Source organism: Meles meles, chromosome 9, assembly GCF_922984935.1.
Source record: "Meles meles chromosome 9, mMelMel3.1 paternal haplotype, whole genome shotgun sequence".
Classification (NCBI taxonomy): Eukaryota; Metazoa; Chordata; class Mammalia; order Carnivora; family Mustelidae; genus Meles; species Meles meles.
Window position 1 is genome coordinate 57,774,655 of NC_060074.1, and position 19,859 is coordinate 57,794,513.

The window sequence follows — 19,859 nt, forward strand, 5'->3', positions numbered from 1 at the left end:
TTCAAAAGGAGATATTGTGTATTTGAATCTCTAACTGAACATATTTCTTCATCCATTTAGCCAGTGACCAATGTAGCTGAAAAAAAAAAAAGATGTTTCTTGTCTGTGAATACCACAACACTTAGCAGACAACGGTACTTAATGATTATGTTTGTATTACCTAAAACTAGAGATTGAAAAAAGTAATGAACTGGATGTAGCTTCACTAGAGAGCTTATTTCAATTAAAAATAATAGTGGTAGTTTTACACTGTAGTGATCCAGTTAGGAAGTATTCAACTTTGAGCTGAATAATTACAATAGGATTTCTTTTAATAACGTAAGTGTTAACATTTTTAATACCATATTTGAATAACTTACTCTATTGCGGAATGAATACAAAAATGAGAAATTTCTTTCTCTTTCTTTTAAATAAAGAATAGAAATAAAATATTAGTAGTTTCAGAATGGGAGACATGCATCATGATTATTGCCACAAAAAGTTTTTGGTGGCATTCCTCAAGAACTAGAAATATTCAGTTTTTGGCTATTGTTTATTGCAAAAGACTAGAAGAGAAATATAGACTTAGAAAAGATACTTAACATACACACAAAAAATATACCTAGAAGAACAAATTCCAAACTGTTAATGACAGTTACCTTTGTTAACTGTAAATGGGAGAGAAGTGGGATTATTTGGGAGGGAGGAGGAATGCAGGTGAGAGGGCACTTTGACTTTTTAGTTTATATTCTTCTGGCTTGCTTCAATTTATACCAATAATAATGTTTTTATTGCATAATTTTTTTAACAATATAATTTATTATTTTTTTAAGATTTTATTTATTTATTTGACAGAGATCACAAGTAGGCAGAGAAGCAGGCAGAGAGAGAGGAGGAAGCAGACTCCCTGCCGAGCAGAGAGCCCAATGGGGGGGCTCGATCCCAGGAGCCCGGGATCATGACCTGGTCCGAAGGAAGAGACCTTAACCCACTGAGCCACCCAGGTGCCCTTACTGCATAATTTTAAAGAGGACAACTAAAATATGTTTTTAAAAAGAAAGTTAGGGGTGCTTAGATGGCTCATTTGTTTGAGTGTCCGACTCTTGGTCCACTCATGTCATGATCTCATGTGTTGTGAGACTGAGCCTCAGGTCATCAGGCTCCACATTCAGTGGGGAGTCTGTTTGAAGATACTCTCCCTTTGCTCCTCTGCACGTCCCTGCATGCACACATGCGTGTGGGTGTGTGAGGCTCTCTCTGTCTCTCGCAAATAAATACATCTTCAAAAATATATAAAATTAATGAAAAAGAAAGGTAATTGGATTCTATAAAAAAAAGTGTTAGAACTAATAAATTCAGCCAAGTTCGGGATGCAGTCAACACACAAAAATCAGTTGCATTTCTGTACACTAACTATTAAGAATCTGAATCAATTCAATATATAATAGCATCAAAAATAAAATAAATACTTGGAAATAAACTTAGCTTCGAAGGCAAAAACTTATACACTGAAAACTACAACACATTGTTGAAAGAAATTAAAGACCCAAATAAATGGAAAGACATCCCATGTTTGTAGATTTAAAAACCAATTGTTTAACTGTCTATACTACCCAAATTGATCTACAGATTGAATGCAGTCCCTGTCAATATCCTAATGATGTCTTTTGCAGAAGGAGAAAAATCCACTTTAAAATTCATATAGAATTTTAAGGGATTTTAAGCAGAATAGCAAAAACAAATATGAAAAAGAATAAAGTTGATCTCACACTTCTTGATTCCAAACTTACTGAAAGTACCACAATCAAAAACCATAAAAACCAGCATAAAGACAGGCATAGATTAAAAGAATAGATAGAGAACCCAGAAATAAACACTTGCATATATGTTCAAATGATTTTCCACAAGGGTACCAAGACTGTTCAATGGGAAAAGCACAGTCTTTTCAACAATGATTTTGGGAAAACTGGATATTCACCTGCAGAAGAATACACTGGGACTCTTCTTACAACATACCATTTATAAAAATTAACTGGAAGTTGATCAAAGACTTAAACACAAGAGCTAAACTTATAAAACTCTTAGAAAAAAATAGGGAAAACTTTTCATGACATTGAATGTGGCAATGATATCTTAGATATGACACCAAAAGCACAGGCAACAAAATAAGAATGGATAAGGTGGACTTAATCAAAAGTTTTAAATTTCATGCATAAATTTATGCATAAAATATATGCATTGAAGGGCATCAACAGAGTAAAAAAGCAACCCACAGAATAAGAGAATGTATTTGCAAATTCTGTTTTTGATATGGGATTAATAGCCAGACTATATAAAGAACTACTACAACTCAACAACAAAGAATGAATTCCCCAATTAAAAAATAGGTAAAGGACTTGGAAAAAATATTTCTCCAAAGAAGATATGCCGATGCCAAAAAACACATGAAAAGACATTCAATATCACTAATCATTAGGGAAGTGCGGGTTGAAACCACAATAAGATAACATTTCATACCCATTAGGATGGCTATTATATAAAAACAATATAACAAGTATTGGCTAGGTTGTGGAGGAATTGGAACTCCTGAGCACTGCTGGTGGGATTGTAAAATGGTGCTGCCAATATGGAAAACAGTACAGTTGTTCCTCAAAAAATTAAAAATGGGATTATATCAGAAAGTTCACTTCTTGGTATATTACCCAAAATAACTGAAATCGGGGACTTGAAAGATACTTGTACACTCATGTTCATAGCAGCATGTTTCACAATTTCCACCAAAAGGTAGAAGCATCTCATGTCTATTGTATGAATAGATAAATAAAATGTGGTATATACATATTATGGAATATTATTCAGCCTTAAAAAGGAAGGAAATTCTGGGGGAGGAGTCAAGATGGCGGAGAAGTAGCAGGCTGAGACTACATCAGGTAGCAGGAGATCAGCTAGATAGCTTATCTAAACATTGCAAACACCTACAAATCCAACGGGAGATCAAAGAGAAGAAGAACAGCAATTCTAGAAACAGAAAATCAACCACTTTCTGAAAGGTAGGACTGGCGCAGAAGTGAATCCAAAACAACAGGAAGATAGACCTCGGGGGGAGGGGCCGGCTCCCGGCAAGCGGCGGAGCAATGGAACACAAAATTCTGACATTTAAAAGTCTGTTCCACTGAGGGACATTGCTCCAGAGGCTGAACTGGGGTGAAGCCCCCGCAAGGTCAGCGTGGCCCCAGGTCCCGCAGGGTCACAGAAGGATCGGGGATTTCAGAACGTCGCAGAGCTTGCAGGTATTAGAATGGGGAAGCCGGGTACAGAGACAGAGCCGAGGACTAAGCTCTCAGCTGGGATTACCTTGAATCAGTCCCAGGCTGGGTGAACTCAGAGTGCAGCCAGAGGCCAGGGATATGGGAGTGATTGGGCGCTGTTCTCTGGTGGCACACTGAGGAGTGGGGCCCTGGGCTCTTGGCTCATTCCCGTCCTCCGGAACTCTACGGAAAGCGTTCGGGGAACAAAAGCTTCCGAAAGCGAACCCGAGAGGATTACTTAGCCCGGTCCCTGGTAAGGGCAGTGCAGTTCTGCCTCCGGCAAAAACACTTGAGAGTCACTACAACAGGCCCCTCCCCCAGAAGATCAACAAAAAAATCCAGCCAGGACCAAGTTCACCTACCAAGGAAAGCAGGTTCAATACCAAGGACAGCAGCGGAATTCCAGAGGAGGAGAAAGCAAAGCACAGAACTCACGGCTTTCTCCCCATGATTCTTTAGTTTTGTGGTTAAGTTAATTTTTTTTCCTTCTTCTGCTAAATTTTTTTAACTTTTACCCTTTTCTTTTTTTAACGTTTTAAACTAGTTTATCTAATATATATATATATTTTTTTTCTTTTTTATATTTTTTCTTTATTTGTTTTCTTTTTTTAATTTTTTCTTTTTTTTTTTTTTCTGAACCTCTTTTTATCCCCTTTCTCTGCACCACAATTTGGGGTCTCTTCTGATTTGATTAAAGCGCATTTTCCTGGGTTCTTTGCCACACTTTTAGTATTTTACTTGCTCCTTAATATACTCTCATCTGGACAAAATGACAAGGCAGAAAAATTCATCACAAAAAAAAGAACAAGAGGCAGTACCGAAGGCTAGGGAACTAATCAATACAGACATTAGGAATATGTCAGATCTAGACTTCAGAATGATGATTCTCAAGGTTCTAGCCGGGCTTGAAAAAGGCATGGAAGATATTAGAGAAACCTCTCTGGAGAGATAAAAGCCCTTTCTGGAGAAATAAAAGAACTAAAATCTAACCAAGTTGAAATAAAAAAAGCTATTAATGAGGTGCAATAAAAAATGGAGGCTCTCACTGCTAGGATAAATGAGGCAGAAGAAAGAATTAGTGATATAGAAGACCAAATGACAGAGAATAAAGAAGTTGAGTAAAAGAGGGATAAACAAATACTGGACCAGGAGGGGAGATTTCGAGAGATAAGTGACACCATAAGACGAAACAACATTAGAATAATTGGGATTCCAGAAGAAGAAGAAAGAGAGAGGGGAGCAGAAGGTCTATTGGAGAAAATTATTGGAGAGAATTTTCCTCATATGGCAAAGGGAACAAGCATCAAAATCCAGGAGGTGCAGAGAACCCCCCTCAAAATCAACAAGAATAGGCCCACACCCCGTCACCTAATCGTAAAATTTACAAGTCTTAGTGACAAAGAGAAAATCCTGAAAGCAGCCCGGGAAAAGAAGTCTGCAACATACAATGGTAAAAATATTAGATTGGCAGCAGACCTATCCACAGAGACCTGGCAGGCCAGAAAGAACTGGCATGATATATTCAGAGCACTAAACGAGAAAAACATGCAGCCAAGAATACTCTATCCAGCTAGGCTCTCATTGAAAATAGAAGGAGAGATAAAAAGCTTCCAGGACAAACAATAAAGGAAAGAATTTGCAAACACCAAACCAGCTCTCAGGAAATATTGAAAGGGGTCCTCAAAGCAAAGAGAGAGCCTAAAAGTAGTAGATCAGAAAGGAACAGAGACAATATACAGTAACAGTCACCTTACAGGCAATACAATGGCACTAAATTCATATCTCTCAATAGTTACCCTGAATGTTAATGGGCTAAATGCCCCAATCAAAAGACACAGGGTATCAGAATGGGTAAAAAAACAAAACCCATCTATATGTTGCCTACAAGAAACTCATCTTAGACGCGAAGACACCTCCAGATTTAAAGTGAGGGGGTGGAAAACAATTTACCATGCTAATGGGCATCAGAAGAAAGCTGGGGTGGCAATCCTTATATCAGATCAATTAGATTTTAAGCCAAAGACTATAATAAGAGATGAGGAAGGACACTATCTCATACTCAAAGGGTCTGTCCAACAAGAAGATCTAACAATTTTAAATATCTATGCCCTTAACGTGAGAGCAGCCAACTATATAAACCAATTAATAACAAAATCAAAGAAACACATCAATAATAATACAATAATAATAGGGAACTTTAACACTCCCCTCACTGAAATGGACAGATCATCCAAGCAAAAGATCAACAAGGAAATAGAGGCCTTAAATGACAAATGGACCAGATGGACATCACAGATATATTCAGAACATTTCATCCCAAAGCAACAGAATACACATTCTTCTCTCGTGCACATGGAACATTCTCCAGAATAGATCACATCCTGGGTCCTAAATCAGGTCTCAACCAGTATTAAAAGATTGGGATCATTCCCTGCATATTTTCAGACCACAATGCTCTGAAGCTAGAACTCAATCACAAGAGGAAATTTGGAAAGAACCCAAATACATGGAGACTAAACAGCATCTTTCTAAAGAATGAATGGGTCAACCAGGAAATTAAAGAAGAAGTGAAAAAATTCATGGAAACAAATGGTAATGAAAACACGATGGTTCAAAATCTGTGGGACACAGCAAAGGCAGTCCTGAGAGGAAAACATATAGCAGTACAAGCCTTTCTCAAGAAACAAGAAAGGTCTCAAGTACACAACCTAACCCTACACCTAAAGGAGCTGGAGAAAGAAGAAGAAAGAAACCCTAAACTCAGCAGGAGAAGAGAAATCATAAAGATCAGAGCAGAAATCAATGAAATAGAAACCAAAAAAACAATAGAACAAATCAACGAAACTAGGAGCTGGTTCTTTGAAAGAATTAATAAGATTGATAAACCCCTGGCCAGACTTATCAAAAAGAAAAGAGAAAGGACCCAAATAAATAAAATCATGAATGAAAGAGGAGAGATCACAACCAACACCAAAGAAATACAGACAATTATAAGAACATACTATGAGCAACTCTACGCCAACAAATTTGACAATCTGGAAGAAATGGATGCATTCCTAGAGACATATAAACTACCACAACTGAACCAGGAAGAAATAGAAAACCTGAACAGGCCCATAACCAGTAAGGAGATTGAAACAGTCATCCAAAATCTCCAAACAAACAAAAGCCCAGGGCCTGACGCCTTCCTGGGGGAATTCTACCAAACATTTAAAGAAGAACTAATTCCTATTCTCCTGAAACTGTTCCAAAAAATAGAAATGGAAGGAAAACTTCCAAACTCATTTTATGAGGCCAGCATCACCTTGATCCCAAAACCAGACAAGGATCCCACCAAAAATGAGAACTACAGACCAATATCCTTGATGAACACAGATGGAAAAATTCTCACCAAAATACTAGCCAATAGGATTCAACAGTACATTAAAAGGATTATTCAGCAGACCAAGTGGGATTTATTCCAGGGCTGCAAGGTTGGTTCAACATCCGCAAATCAATCAATGTGATACAACATATTAATCAAAGAAAGAACAAGAACCATATGATACTCTCATGCTGAAAAAGCATTTGACAAAGTACAGCATCCCTTCCTGATCAAAACTCTTCAAAGTGTAGGGATAGAAGGCACATACCTCAATATTATCAAAGCCATCTATGAAAAACCCACTGCAATATCATTCTCAATGGAGGAGAACTGAAAGCTTTTCCACTAAGTTCAGGAACATAGCAGGGATGTCCATTATCACCACTGCTATTCAACATAGTACTAGAAGTCCTAGCCTCAGCAATCAGACAACAAAAGGAAATTAAAGGCATCCAAATGAGCAAAGAAGAAGTCAAACTATCACTCTTCGCAGACGATATGATACTATATGTGGAAAACCCGAAGACTCCACTCCAAAACTGCTAGAACTTGTACAGGAATTTAGCAAAGTGTCAGGATATAAAGTCAATGCACAGAAATCAGTTGCATTTCTGTACACCAACAACAAGACAGAAGAAAGAGAAATTAAGGAGTCAATCCCATTTACAATTGCACCCAAAACTATAAGATACCTAGGAATAAACCTAACCAAAGAGGCTAAGAATCTATACGCAGAAAACTATAAAGTACTCATGAAAGAAATTGAGGAAGACACAAAGAAATGGAAAAATGTTCCATGCTCCTGGATTGGAAGAATAAATATTGTGAAAATGTCTATGCTACCTAAAGCAATCTACACATTTAATGCAATCCCTATCAAAATGCCATCCATTTTTTTCAAAGAAATGGAACAAGTAATCCTCAAATTTATATGGAACCAGAAAAGACTTCGAATAGCCAAAGGAATATTGAAAAAGAAAGCCAAAGTTGGTGGCATCACAATTCCGGACTTCAAGCTCTATTACAAAGCTGTCATCATCAAGACAGCATGGTACTGGCACAAAAACAGACATATAGATCAATGGAACAGAATAGAGAGCCCATAAATAGACCCTCAACTCTATGGTCAACGAATCTTCGACAAAGCAGGAAAGAATGTCCAATGGAAAAAAGATAGCCTCTTCAATAAATGGTGCTGGGAAAATTGGACAGCCACATGCAGAAAAATGAAATTGGACCATTTCCTTACACCACACAGGAAAATAGACTCAAAATGGATGAAGGACCTCAATGTGAGAAAGGAATCCATCAAAATCCTTGAGGAGAACACAGGCAGCAACCTCTTCGACCTCAGCCGCAGCAACATCTTCTTAGGAACATCGCCAAAGGCAAGGGAAGCAAGGGAAAAAGTGAACTATTGGGATTTCATCAAGATCAAAAGCTTTTGCACAGCAAATGAAACAGTTAACAAAACCAAAAGACAACTGACAGAATGGGAGAAGATATTTGCAAACGACATATCAGATTAAAGGGCTAGTGTCCAAAATCTAAAAGGAAGTTAGCAAACTCAACATCCAAAGAACAAATAATCCTATCAAGAAATGGGCAGAAGACATGAACAGACATTTCTGCAAAGAAGACATCCAGATGGCCAACAGACACATGAAAAAGTGATCCACATCTCGGCATCAGGGAAATACAAATCAAAACCACAATGAGATATCACCTCACATCCATCAGAATGGCTAAAATTAAGAAGTCAGGAAATGAGAGATGCTGGCGAGGATGCGGAGAAAGGGGAACCCTCCTACACTGTTGGTGGGAATGCAAGCTGGTGCAACCACTCTGGAAAACAGCATGGAGGTTCCTCAAAATGTTGAAAATAGAACTACCCTATGACCCGGCAATTGCACTACTGGGTATTTACCCTAAAGATACAAAGGAAGTGATCCGAAGGGGCATGTGCACCCGAATGTTTATAGCAGCAATGTCTACAATAGCCAAACTATGGAAGGAACCTAGATGTCCATCAACAGATGAATGGACAAAGAAGAGGTGGTATATATACACAATGGAATACTATGCAGCCATCAAACGAAATGAAATCTTGCCATTTGCAACGACGTGGATGGAACTAGAGGATATCATGCTTAGTGAAATAAGTCAATCAGAGAAAGACAACTATCATATGCTCTCCCTGCTATGAGGAAGTGGAGATGCAACATGGGGGGTTAGAGGGGTAGGAGAAGAATAAATGAAACAAAATGGGATTCGGAGGAAGACAAACCATAAGCAACTCTTAATCTCACAAAATAAACTGAGGGTTGCTGGGGGGAGGGGGATTGGGAAAGGGGGAGTGGGGTTATGGACACTTGGGAGGGTATGTGCTATGGTGAGTGCTGTGAAGTGTGTAAACCTGGCGATTCACAGACCTGTCCCCCTGGGGATAAAAATACATTATATGTTTATAAAAAAAATATATAAATAAAATTTTTTAAAAAAGGAAGGAAATTCTGACACATGTTACAAGATACATTAACCTGGAGGACATTAGACTAAGTGAAATAAGCCAGATAGAATAGCACAACTACTGTGTGATTCCACTGATGTGTTAACTTAGAGCAGTCAACCGCATAGAGACAGAAAGTAGAATGACCATTGCCCACAGGTGGGGGCAGAGGGAAATGTGGAGTTATTATTTAAAGGGTACAGAATTTTAGTTTGGGAAGATGAAAAAGTTACAGAAATGGATGTTGGTGATGATTGTCCAATGATACAACTGTACTTAATGCCACTGAACTGTATACTTAAAAACTGTTATAATGATCAGTTTTATGTTCAACATATTTTATCACAAGAAAAAATTAACAGCAAACGTGTTTCGGGAGTATGGTGTTTGCAGGAAATTAGCAAAGCTGTAAAAATGCTTGGAGATAATGCATATTTAAACCTAGAAGAAAATGAGATACTGCAGGATTTCTTACTTTTGGCAAAATGCAAAAAATTAAATGTCATTTGGATTATTTTATACGAAATATTCCATGGCTGATTGATTCAAGATTTAGATACATATGCATTTACATGATTATCCATCGTAATGATAACTCTGGAACTCAAGTTTTACAGTCATGCACTATTTGAAAGTAGTGTCCAGGCCTGAAAAAATTTTGTAACCATTAGCAAGAAAATAACATTCTGCTATTCCCCAATAAGGGTCTGTTTTTCTTCCCCTTTCTATTCCACAAAGTGTTAAATGTCCTAGACCAGGAGCAGTTGACTGATAACAAAAGAAATAAATAATCTGTAGCAGGTGGTTCTAATTGTGCCCATCAAATCTGTTCTCAATTGTGCAGAAGAGTGGAAAATCAATTAGCAACTATAAGCTTGAGCACTGGTGAGTGACAGGAGTGTCTTAACTCAAACAGGAAATCAGTAATGGAAGAAAATGATTACCAAGGCAGCGAGTGGACACTCCTGAATCTGAGGAAACTTTCCGATTACTGCTCAACCTTCTCAGACAAGAGATGGTGTTGAAAAATTTTGTTGTGCCTTGTCAGTCAAAGAGTGGGGTGTAGTGTGGGGTAGATCTTTCTTACCTGATGGAGTCTGAGTGAATAAAAATTGAGAGCACAAGGCCCTTCCTTTCCTCAACCCGCATATCCTGTGTTGGAGTCACTGCTCTGGGTATAGACGCATTTGCAGGGCAGTGTACACGCATGGCAACTGCCTGGGAGAGGTGCCTCACTGGAGCTAGTGGAGAGCACTGCGGGAGCTTGACTGTTCGCTGAGTAGCAGACTAGCACAAGATCCCCTGGGTAGGCCTACAAGGTTGTGGATGGAATGAAAACAAACTTATCTATGCTATAGGTTTGCTTTAGAGTTAGGTCCTACATTAGTATTGGCTATTGAATACACTTTATCAAAGAAACAAACGTTTTAAAACATACTCTTGTGCCAGTTTTGGAGGAAATGAAACCAAGGAGATTATTTTCCAGACACGTTCTGTTATTTGTGGGAGGTCTCCATTCTTAGAAAATGAAGCCTTTGAACTTCATTCATTCAGATTCTTGCCCTACTTGGGTCACTATGGCATTATAGGTTATCTGTAATGCCACTTTGTTGATTTTTTTTTAAGGTTTCATTTATTTATTTGTCAGAAAGAGAGAGAAAGAGAGCAGAAGCAGGGGGAGTGGCAGGCAGAAGGAGAAGTACACTCCCTGCTGAGCAAGGAGCTGGATGTGAGACTCAATGCCAGAACCCCGGGATCATGATCTGAGGTGAAGGCAAATACATTACTGACTGAGCCTCCCAGGTGTCCCTGTAACGTCACTTTGAATTTATCCATTTATTGTGTTCTTCCACTTCCTTCACTTGTTTCATATTTCTATGTTCTATCTCTAGCTCCTGGCCTGCAAGTGGCACCTGGACAATTACACCACGCCTTTTAATTTTTTTTTGTACAGCATGCCAGTATTTAATATGGTACCTCTTGCAATATAGATGTTTAATAAATAATTTTCTAATTATTACCTGACTATTGGTTTTTTGCATTGTCAGATAGCATATGAAAAATAATTAACACAGTGCCAGGTATGTGACAGGTATTCAATGAATATTACACACAAAAAAGAAAAGAATAAGACATAGGAAACAGGTGAAACAATTAGGCTTATTTTCTTCAGTGAAAAATGTAATTAAGTTATAATTAACAAAAGAGCATAGCTTCATTGATCAGGCTCCTGAATAAAGCCCAATATTGGCTCACTTAATGGAGGACTTCTAACCCAAGGTCTTCTTGAAACGTTTGGGGTGGGTGATCAAGTTGAAGATAAAGACTTCCTTCTGCCTGGCAGCTGGGAAGAAGGAAGGTAGAACCAAAACAACACTGGGATACATCAAGGGTGGTGCTATTCCTGAAGGAAGGGTCTCCTGAGCACAAAATGTCTCACTAGGCAATTTATTTTGACAACTGCTGTCAATCCAGTGGTGTATGTGCATGTGGGTGTGCATGTGCACATTCTGTTCATGGTTGGAAGGAAAGACTGGGAAGGTGAGAGGTAAGAGGAGGAAGGAAATACTGGTGGCTTTGAATGTTGACTTCCTCTGCAAGGAGAGCAGAGAAAGGGGCACCTGTGTGGCTCAGCAGGTTGGACCTCTGCCTTCGGCTCGGGTCATGATCTCAGAGTCCTGGGATTGAGCCCCGCGTCCGGCTCTTTGCTCAGTGGGGAGCCTGCTTCCCCCCTTCTCTCTCTGCCTGCCTCTCTGCCTACTTGTGATCTATCAAATAAATAAATAAAATATTTGGGGGAAAAAAAAGGAGGGACGCCTGGGTGGCTCAGTTGGTTAAGCGGCTGCCTTCGGCTAAGGTCATGATCCCAGCATCCTGGAATCAGTCCCACATCAGGCTCCTTGCTTGGCGGGGAGCCTGCTTCTCCCTCTGCCTCTGCCTGCCACTCTGCCTGTGCTCACTCGCGCTCTCTCTCCCTCTTAAAAAAAAAAAAGAAAAAAGAAAAAAAGGAGAGCAGAGAAAGCAATAATTCCTTCTACAGGTTAGACCTATGTCCGAAATGTCTCTGGATAAAACCCTAGTGTCAATTGTCTTGTTTCCTTGGCTTCAGTGGATATTTTTAAAGGCAGTGGCCTCAGTAAAAAAGCAAGTGGCTAGCTTTGCAGGTATAGGTTCCCATGCAATCACTGAAGGGTTCTACCTTGTTTCTGTCTTCAGCTGAGAGGAGTTGGTTTCCCTCATTGTTCTCCTGGCATTGATAGTGACACTCAGGTCACTTCAGCTGTTGGTACTTTCATTCCCTATTACAAATCTATAGCATGCTGCAAATTCTGTGGAGTGTCAAAAGGGCACAGTTTCTCTGATAGTATGGAGAAGACACCTGTGCACAGAGAAGTCTACTTCTAAGCAAATATAGAGCTGAGGAGTAATGGGGAAGCATTTGAAAACATTCCACATTTTAGCTATACTTCTTTTTTTTCCAGTAAGAGTTCACATTTATTGAGTCCACAGGCAAAGCTCTGTACTATGCCTTTGACATGCATTATCATGTTGTATTTTTATAAATTTTTAAATTTTTTATTAACATATAATGTATTATAGCTATACTTTTATTTAAAAAAACTCCACATAACTTACATATATTACATTAAAAACATGCTTAATTTTTAAATAACATACTTTGTTTCCATTATAAGCCTTTGGATAAAATCTAAATACAATTGAATACATTAGCAAAGCTAAATAATTAATAAAGCTTTATGGAAAGTAAAAGTCATCTTAAATTTTTTCTTTATTACTCAAAAATTGATTTAAGAATAATGTTGTATGATTTAAATTCATCTCGATCAATAATTTAAATAATTTAATACTCTAATGTACAGTACACTTTAGATTTTGACAAGTTACTGATTATGGCTAGATTTTTATCATCCCAGGAGCACTCCTGTCAAAAAAGTACAGTCATGTTTCTGATAGAAAATTTCTATCTTACCTGTTTGTAATGGTTACAAGGGCAGGAGGACAGTAATAACCACTGGAGGCATGGTCAAAACTTCGAAGGACAGTGTCAATTTTGTAACAGAATCCACCATGTCTCTCCCACCCCTTCAAAAAGGAAATAAGAAAATTAAGGACATAATCTGATTTAAAGAGCAAAATATTGTTTTTGTGTATTCTCACTCAAAAGTCAAAACTTGAATTTTTGTCTTGAAATCTTTGTATGTATCCTATCTGATAATGACATTAGCTACAGACACTTCTATATTTATTTAATTAACGATTAAAACCAAAAGTTTTAATTAACCTGAAATCTTAAAAAACCTAAAACAGATGAAAATAAAGGGGGCACTCACTCAAGATTCTCTCTTTCTTTCTCTCTCTCTGTTCAGACTTACAGAATTTCATGGTTCCTACAGGATGGTAGAAATTAAGAGTGTTGGCTTTGAAGGCAGAATGCATGGGTTTGAATACTGGCTCTACTACTGTGCAACTTTATTTAGTCTCTAAATGTCTAAATTTTCCCCTGTGTAAAATGAAGATAATAATAGTATTCCATGGAGTTGTTCTGAGAATCAAAGGGACACAGTGCAGGCAGAGATCTTAAATAGAGCCAGGAACTCAATATGAGCAAAGAAGACATACGTATCTAGATAATAGCGTATATTTTTTCAACTTTATTTCCTATTGCTTATTTCATGATATCCCACTAAGATTCATTGAGGTTAGAGACCTGGATAAAGCCACAAGCTAGTGGACAAGCTGGTCTGGAACCCAATTCTGATGTAATCCAGGATGCTCTTAGCTGGATCATATTTCTGAATAGAAACTGGCTAAAATGTGTATATATATATATATATAATTCTGAAATCAACTGGCTATCCTTTGAGAGAGAGAAAAAGCAAGCTTTGGCACTTGAACAAAAATGATAAACGTGTAGCTCCATGGCTCCGCCCTGAGAGCAATGAAGGGTGGCTCTGTTCTTTAAAATCATATACTACAGGAGACATGCATTCATTAGTCTTCTATACTTTAGCTGAGTTATTTTAGTCCTTTTTCTTTCAATATTATAAAATCACATCACTTGCATCTATTTTTATGTGTTCACCAGGGTTTTTTTTGTTTGTTTGTTTGTTTTGGGTTTTTTTTTGCATTCACGAGTTTTAAAATACACTTGATTCTGTGTCATGCCAATACTTGCTGGATTTTGATCAGATATAAAGTGATTTCTGCTATATTTCTTATAAAAGGTCTCAGTCTTGTAGTAAATTAAAGTAAACCTTATTTTAGAACTCAGCTATTTTAGTTCAAAACATATTAAATGAGGTGTGGATCACAAGAGTTCCACATCCAGCCAGCCAGGATGGGCTCTGAACTCACTCCCTTAACCTCTCCCCATAACCTTATCTGTGTGAGTAGTTGACAGCTCCAGCCAGACCCCCTGGGTCACTCCAGATGGGGTGGGAGGTTAGACTGCTTTTGTATTTGGAAGGACAGGCAGAGGAAGGCTGACAATTTGACCTTTCTAACAAAGTATTCCTTCTTCATTAGTAGTTTTCGGATCACAGGATGCTTAGTAAAGTAAAAAATCCGAGAACTAAACAGGCTTAAGAAAATTGGCGGGGGGAGGGATGTGGCACAGTAATAACCAGAAAAACAAAGCCTCTTTACTATAAGCCTTTGTCCGCACAATGAAATTGGGAAGAATAATTGAATGTATCTCTGAGTATCTTTTGTATATGAGGCACCATTTCATTTTACATGATGATGATGACGACAGTCAGTACTGAAACAATTGCTCATATTATACAATCCCAAAAAACTAAGAGGGAAAAAAGTCTTTTTTTTTTTTTTTTGGCTTTGAAATTTCAAAAGAAATTTCCCCTTTTATGTAGTGCCTTTCATCTCTGACTTATCTGTTTCACAACTGGAATGCTGTATTTCCCATTACCTTTCACTCATTTTGCCCAACACTGTCTGCACCCCCCACAGGCAACCATCCAGTTTTTTCTATGTATTCATAGGTCTGATTCTGCTTTTTGTTAATTCATTTGTTTTTTTAGATTCCACATGTAAGTAAAATCATATGGTATTTATCTTTCTCAGACTTATTTCACTTAGCATTGTACTCTGTAGGTCCATTCATGTTAGTGCAAATGGCACAATCTCATCCTTTTTATGGTGGTATAATATTCCTCTCTCTGTGTGTTGGGGCTGTGTGTGGGTTTATATACCACATCTTCCTTATTCATTCCTCTACTGATAGACATTTAGGTTGCTTCCATATCTTGGCTATTGTAAATAGTGTTGCAATAAACATAGAGGTGCATATATCTTTTCAAGTTAGTATTTTTGCTTTCTTTCTTTTTTTTTAAGGTTTTATTTATTTATTTGACAGAGAGAGAGAGATCACAAGTAGGCTGAGAGGCAGGCAGTGGGAGGGGAAGCAGGGTCCTAGCTGAGCAGAGACCCTGACACAGGGCTCTATCCCAGGACCCTGAGATCATGACCCGAGCCAAAGGCAGAGGCTTAACTCACTGAGCCACCCAGGTGCCCCGTATTTTTGCTTTCTTTGGGTAAATACCAAGTAGAGGAATTATTGGATCATATGGTATTTCTATTTTTAATTTTTGAGGAACCTCCTTACTATCTTGCACAGTTGCTGTGCCAGTTTACATTCCCACCAACAGTGCATGAGTACACGAGGGTTCCTTTTTTCCCACATATTCACCAACACTTGTTATTTCTTGTGTTGTTGATTTTAGAGATTCTGACAGGTGTGAGATGATATCTCATTGGGGTCTTGGTTTGCATTTCCCTGATGAGAGCTATGTTGAGGATCTTTTCATGTGTGTTTTGGCCATCTGTATGTCCTCTTTGGAAAAATGTCTATTGCAGTCCTCTGCCTCATTTTAAATTGGATTATTTGGGGATTTTTTTTTAAGTGTTGACTTGTAGAAGTTCTTTATGTATCTTGCATATTAACTTCTCATTGTATATACCATTTGCAATATCTTCTCCCATTCAGTAGGTTGCCTTTTTGTTTTATTGATGGTTTCTTTCACTGGCAAAAGATTTTTATTTTGATGTAGTCCTAATAGTTTACTTCTAATTTTGTCTCCCTTGTCTTAGGAGACATATCTAGAAAACTGTTTCTACTATCAATGTGAGAGAAATTACTGCCTTTGCTCTTTTCTAGGATTTTTATGGTGTGGGGGTCTCACATTTAGGTCTTTAATCCATTTGAGTTTATTTTTGTATGTGGTGTAAGAAATATTTTATTTTATTATTTTCAAAAAATATTTTATTCCATTTATTTGACAGGGAGAAAGAGAGAGCGAGAGCACAAGAAGGGGGAGTGGCAGGCAGAGGGGGAGGGTGAAGCAGGCTCCTCCCTGAGCAGAGAGCCCAGTGTGGGGCTCAATCCCAGAACCCTGGGATTATGACCTGAGCTGAAGGCAAACGCTCAACTAACTGAGCCACCCAGGTGCCCCTGTGAGAGATATTTTTTAAGTTGATTTTGCATGTACAGACTGTTTAGAGAAGTGCCCTGAAGCAGAAGGCTAAAGAAAAGGAGATTTTTGAAACCATATTCACAGATTGATACATAAAGAAATTAAGAGGACTTTGATCATAAAGTTAGAGAACTGGCTCTGAACTTCAAATTTATTCTGAACTTTACATACTGGTAGTGCTAGCCAGAAAAAGGAAGCAGAGTACAAAAGTTTGACTAGAACGTCAGTTCTGTTTCTGCTGTTTAAGAAGTTAATTTCCTTTTCAACAAATGCAACATGTTGAGTTGCCTTGAAAACCACAGTAAGGCATATCTTTTTTTCAATATTTCTGATTAGATAGGGATTAGATCAGCAATCAGCTCTAAGTAATTCAGGAATTGTAATCATTAGATATGATGTTTGGTAGTATGTCAGCTATGGCATAGGTATTATTGACCTAGAGAATGAAGAGTAATTCATTATGTTTACACGCTGACTAATGAATAAAATGCATTTTCTTGGAAAGAGGGGTCCTCACTTCATTGAGACATAAATCACTGGAGTAAACGAGAAAATAATTTAAAAATTGCATAAAAATCCAGGTTTGATAAAAGGCGAAAGATTTATACGATCTGAAGAGAAACCGGAGCTGGGTGGCTTGGTGGGTTAAAGCCTCTGCCTTCGGCTCAGGTCATGATCCCAGGGTCCTGGGATCGAGCCCTACATCGGGCTCTCTGCTTGGCAGGAAGCCTGCTTCCCCCTCTCTCTCTGCCTGCCTCTCTGCCTACTTGTGATCTCTGTCTGTGAAATAAATAAATAAAATCTTAAAAAAAAAATCCAGGTTTGGGAAGTTTTTGAGATGCATACAAATCTCCAATATTTAAACCCAAATTCCTTAGTTTTGTGTATGTGTGTGTGAAAGAGAGAGAGAGAGAGAGAGAGAGAGAGAGAATGCATGTGTTGAGAGCTTTAATGCAGGATATTGAATGTATTTTAAGAAATTTAAAACATAAGTCTACCTGCTAACTGAACATAAAGTACTATGTATTTTTTACTTTAAGTACTGAAAATAAGTATGTTAAGTATGAAGAATCGTTTATTACTGAAAATATGAAAGTATTTTTATTATCTCTTTCCCAAATAATAAATATATTGCAAACACGCACTTCTTGCCACTACTCTATTCAAATATTTAAGTTTAAGAAGAGAGAAAAGGAAGGCAGGACTCTTAGTGCAAAAGTTCACTCTCCATCGAAGGAATGTTTCTCTTTTCACTCTGCGGGTCTTCTCTGGAAGAGGAGGAAAACCACCTGTGAGATGCATCAGATGGCAGTCACTGTTTGTACAGATGTATAACAGAATCATTTAGGTTTCTAATTTCAAAAGAAAAGTAGTTTAGATTGAAGGTGCAACAATCCTTTGCGGAGCTGTAAATCCTTCATATACCCCTAGCTGATAATTGCTTGGTTTGCTAAAAAAAGAGGTGCAAGATCAGGAAAAAAGGGGAGGGGAAGAAAGAACAGAGATAGAGAGGGGGGAAGAGAGGGAGGATGAAGCAAAGGCAGTTGTGAGAGGGAGAGAGATTCACTTTAAATTGCGTTGAAGACATTATTCTAGTTATGAACTCACTACACTGAACAAAATGTCAACAGCACTTACCTCTCTACAGCCTGATTCAGCATCAGAAGGGACATGGCCTGCTTTCTTACAAATGTAAAAAAGTGTTTCTTCACAATTTTTAACTTTCCAGTGTCCCTCCTAAGTGGAAAAATGTTACAACATGAATGAATGCACTTCATTATTGATGCTGATAGATAACATCAGTTATTTTGAATAAAAATATGATTAATGATAAGTGTTTAGGATGGGGTAATGAGTCAGGACTTTGTGTGGTCCTTGGAAGGGTCTCTCTCCCTCTCTCCATGGGAGTAGGAGACTCTGATTATGAACAATTCTAAGACACGCAATCCCAGATTGGCGGGCAGGAGAAGTGGGGTCACTAATGTTTCTTGATAGTGTGCTAGTCTTAATATTGGGTGATTGTCATATATAATCTCAATGTTACTATGAAATAGACCTTATTATTCCCATTTTAAAGGTTGGATTTAATATATGCATAAGGTCCTATAGTCAGTAAGATTTGGAACTAGGATTTAATACCAGGCTCAGCCTGGATTTACATTAAGCTGCTCTCAAATTTTTCTTTTAAAAGGATGGGTTAGAGCTGCTATTCTCAATCTTTGCTGTGCACCAGGATTATTTGGAAGGGTTACTAAAGCACCGATGACCGGGCCTTATAATCAGTGTGTATTATTTAATAGGTCAGGTAGGACCTAAGAATTTGCATTTTTAACAAGGTTTCAATTGATGTCAATGCTGCTGGTCTGGGGACCACACTTTGAGAATAACTTGGATGAAACTATCCCTGTGATCAAGTCAGAATGCTGCTTCTTCTCTTTAATCACTTCTAAGTGTAAAACCAAATGCTTTGCTATTTAATGGATAAACCTGATGCTGGGGGAATGCTTGGAAACTACCACGAATCACCCTAGATAACATTATAATAGCTGAACTTTGTGTTCAAGCCACAATGTCCTTCTTTATCACTAATTTTCCAAAGCCCCACTCCATTTCTTCTTTATATGACAGGCGGATACTTTCATGTCTTCTAGTTCTGCAGACAGCTGCTCTAACATCCTACATTAATAATGAAATACAATAACTGCTAACAGATTAAAATTTTATCCTCCCAAAGGATTTGTTATTTGAACACTATTCAGACCTTTAGGCTAAAAGCATACAATTCAAATTTTAAGTGGTATCTCAGGCAAGCAGGGTTTCAGGGGAATATGAATACTATATAGGGAGTTGACTCCTTCATCTGTAAGAGCAGCTCTGGAGCGCCCCCCCTGCCCAGTCTTCCAGCAAATCACCCAGTTAAAGGACAGTGTCAGGCATACTGCAGTTGCTTAATAACAATTGGAGGGATGGATGAATGAATAAACAGGTTCGTAGGCTCTCACAATCAAATTAGGCATCAACCATGCTTAGGTAACTTGTTAATTATAGTAATTATACTCATATTGAGCTCTACCTCAAGGTAATAAATGTTACTTTTTATGCATCTACTATTTAAGGAGCTACTGAGCAACCAGAAAGGGGGACACAAAAATCACACTTACAGCAGCATTGTTCTGACACATTCTGTA

The 19,859-nt window shown here is 38.0% G+C and overlaps 1 protein-coding gene across 4 annotated transcripts in view; it reads right to left on the reverse strand.

Annotated features, from left to right (window-relative positions):
* The window catches only part of PLA2R1 (phospholipase A2 receptor 1), a 127,004-nt gene that overhangs the window by 55,179 nt on the left and 51,966 nt on the right, over positions 1–19,859 (reverse strand). For all 4 annotated transcript variants that reach the window (XM_046019572.1, XM_046019571.1, XM_046019573.1 and 1 more), the window contains 2 exons: positions 18,310–18,408; positions 13,152–13,264 (listed from right to left, as the gene is read on the reverse strand). In XM_046019572.1, the coding sequence (XP_045875528.1) occupies positions 13,152–13,264; positions 18,310–18,408 (212 nt within the window). The remainder of the gene's footprint in view (positions 1–13,151; positions 13,265–18,309; positions 18,409–19,859) is intronic.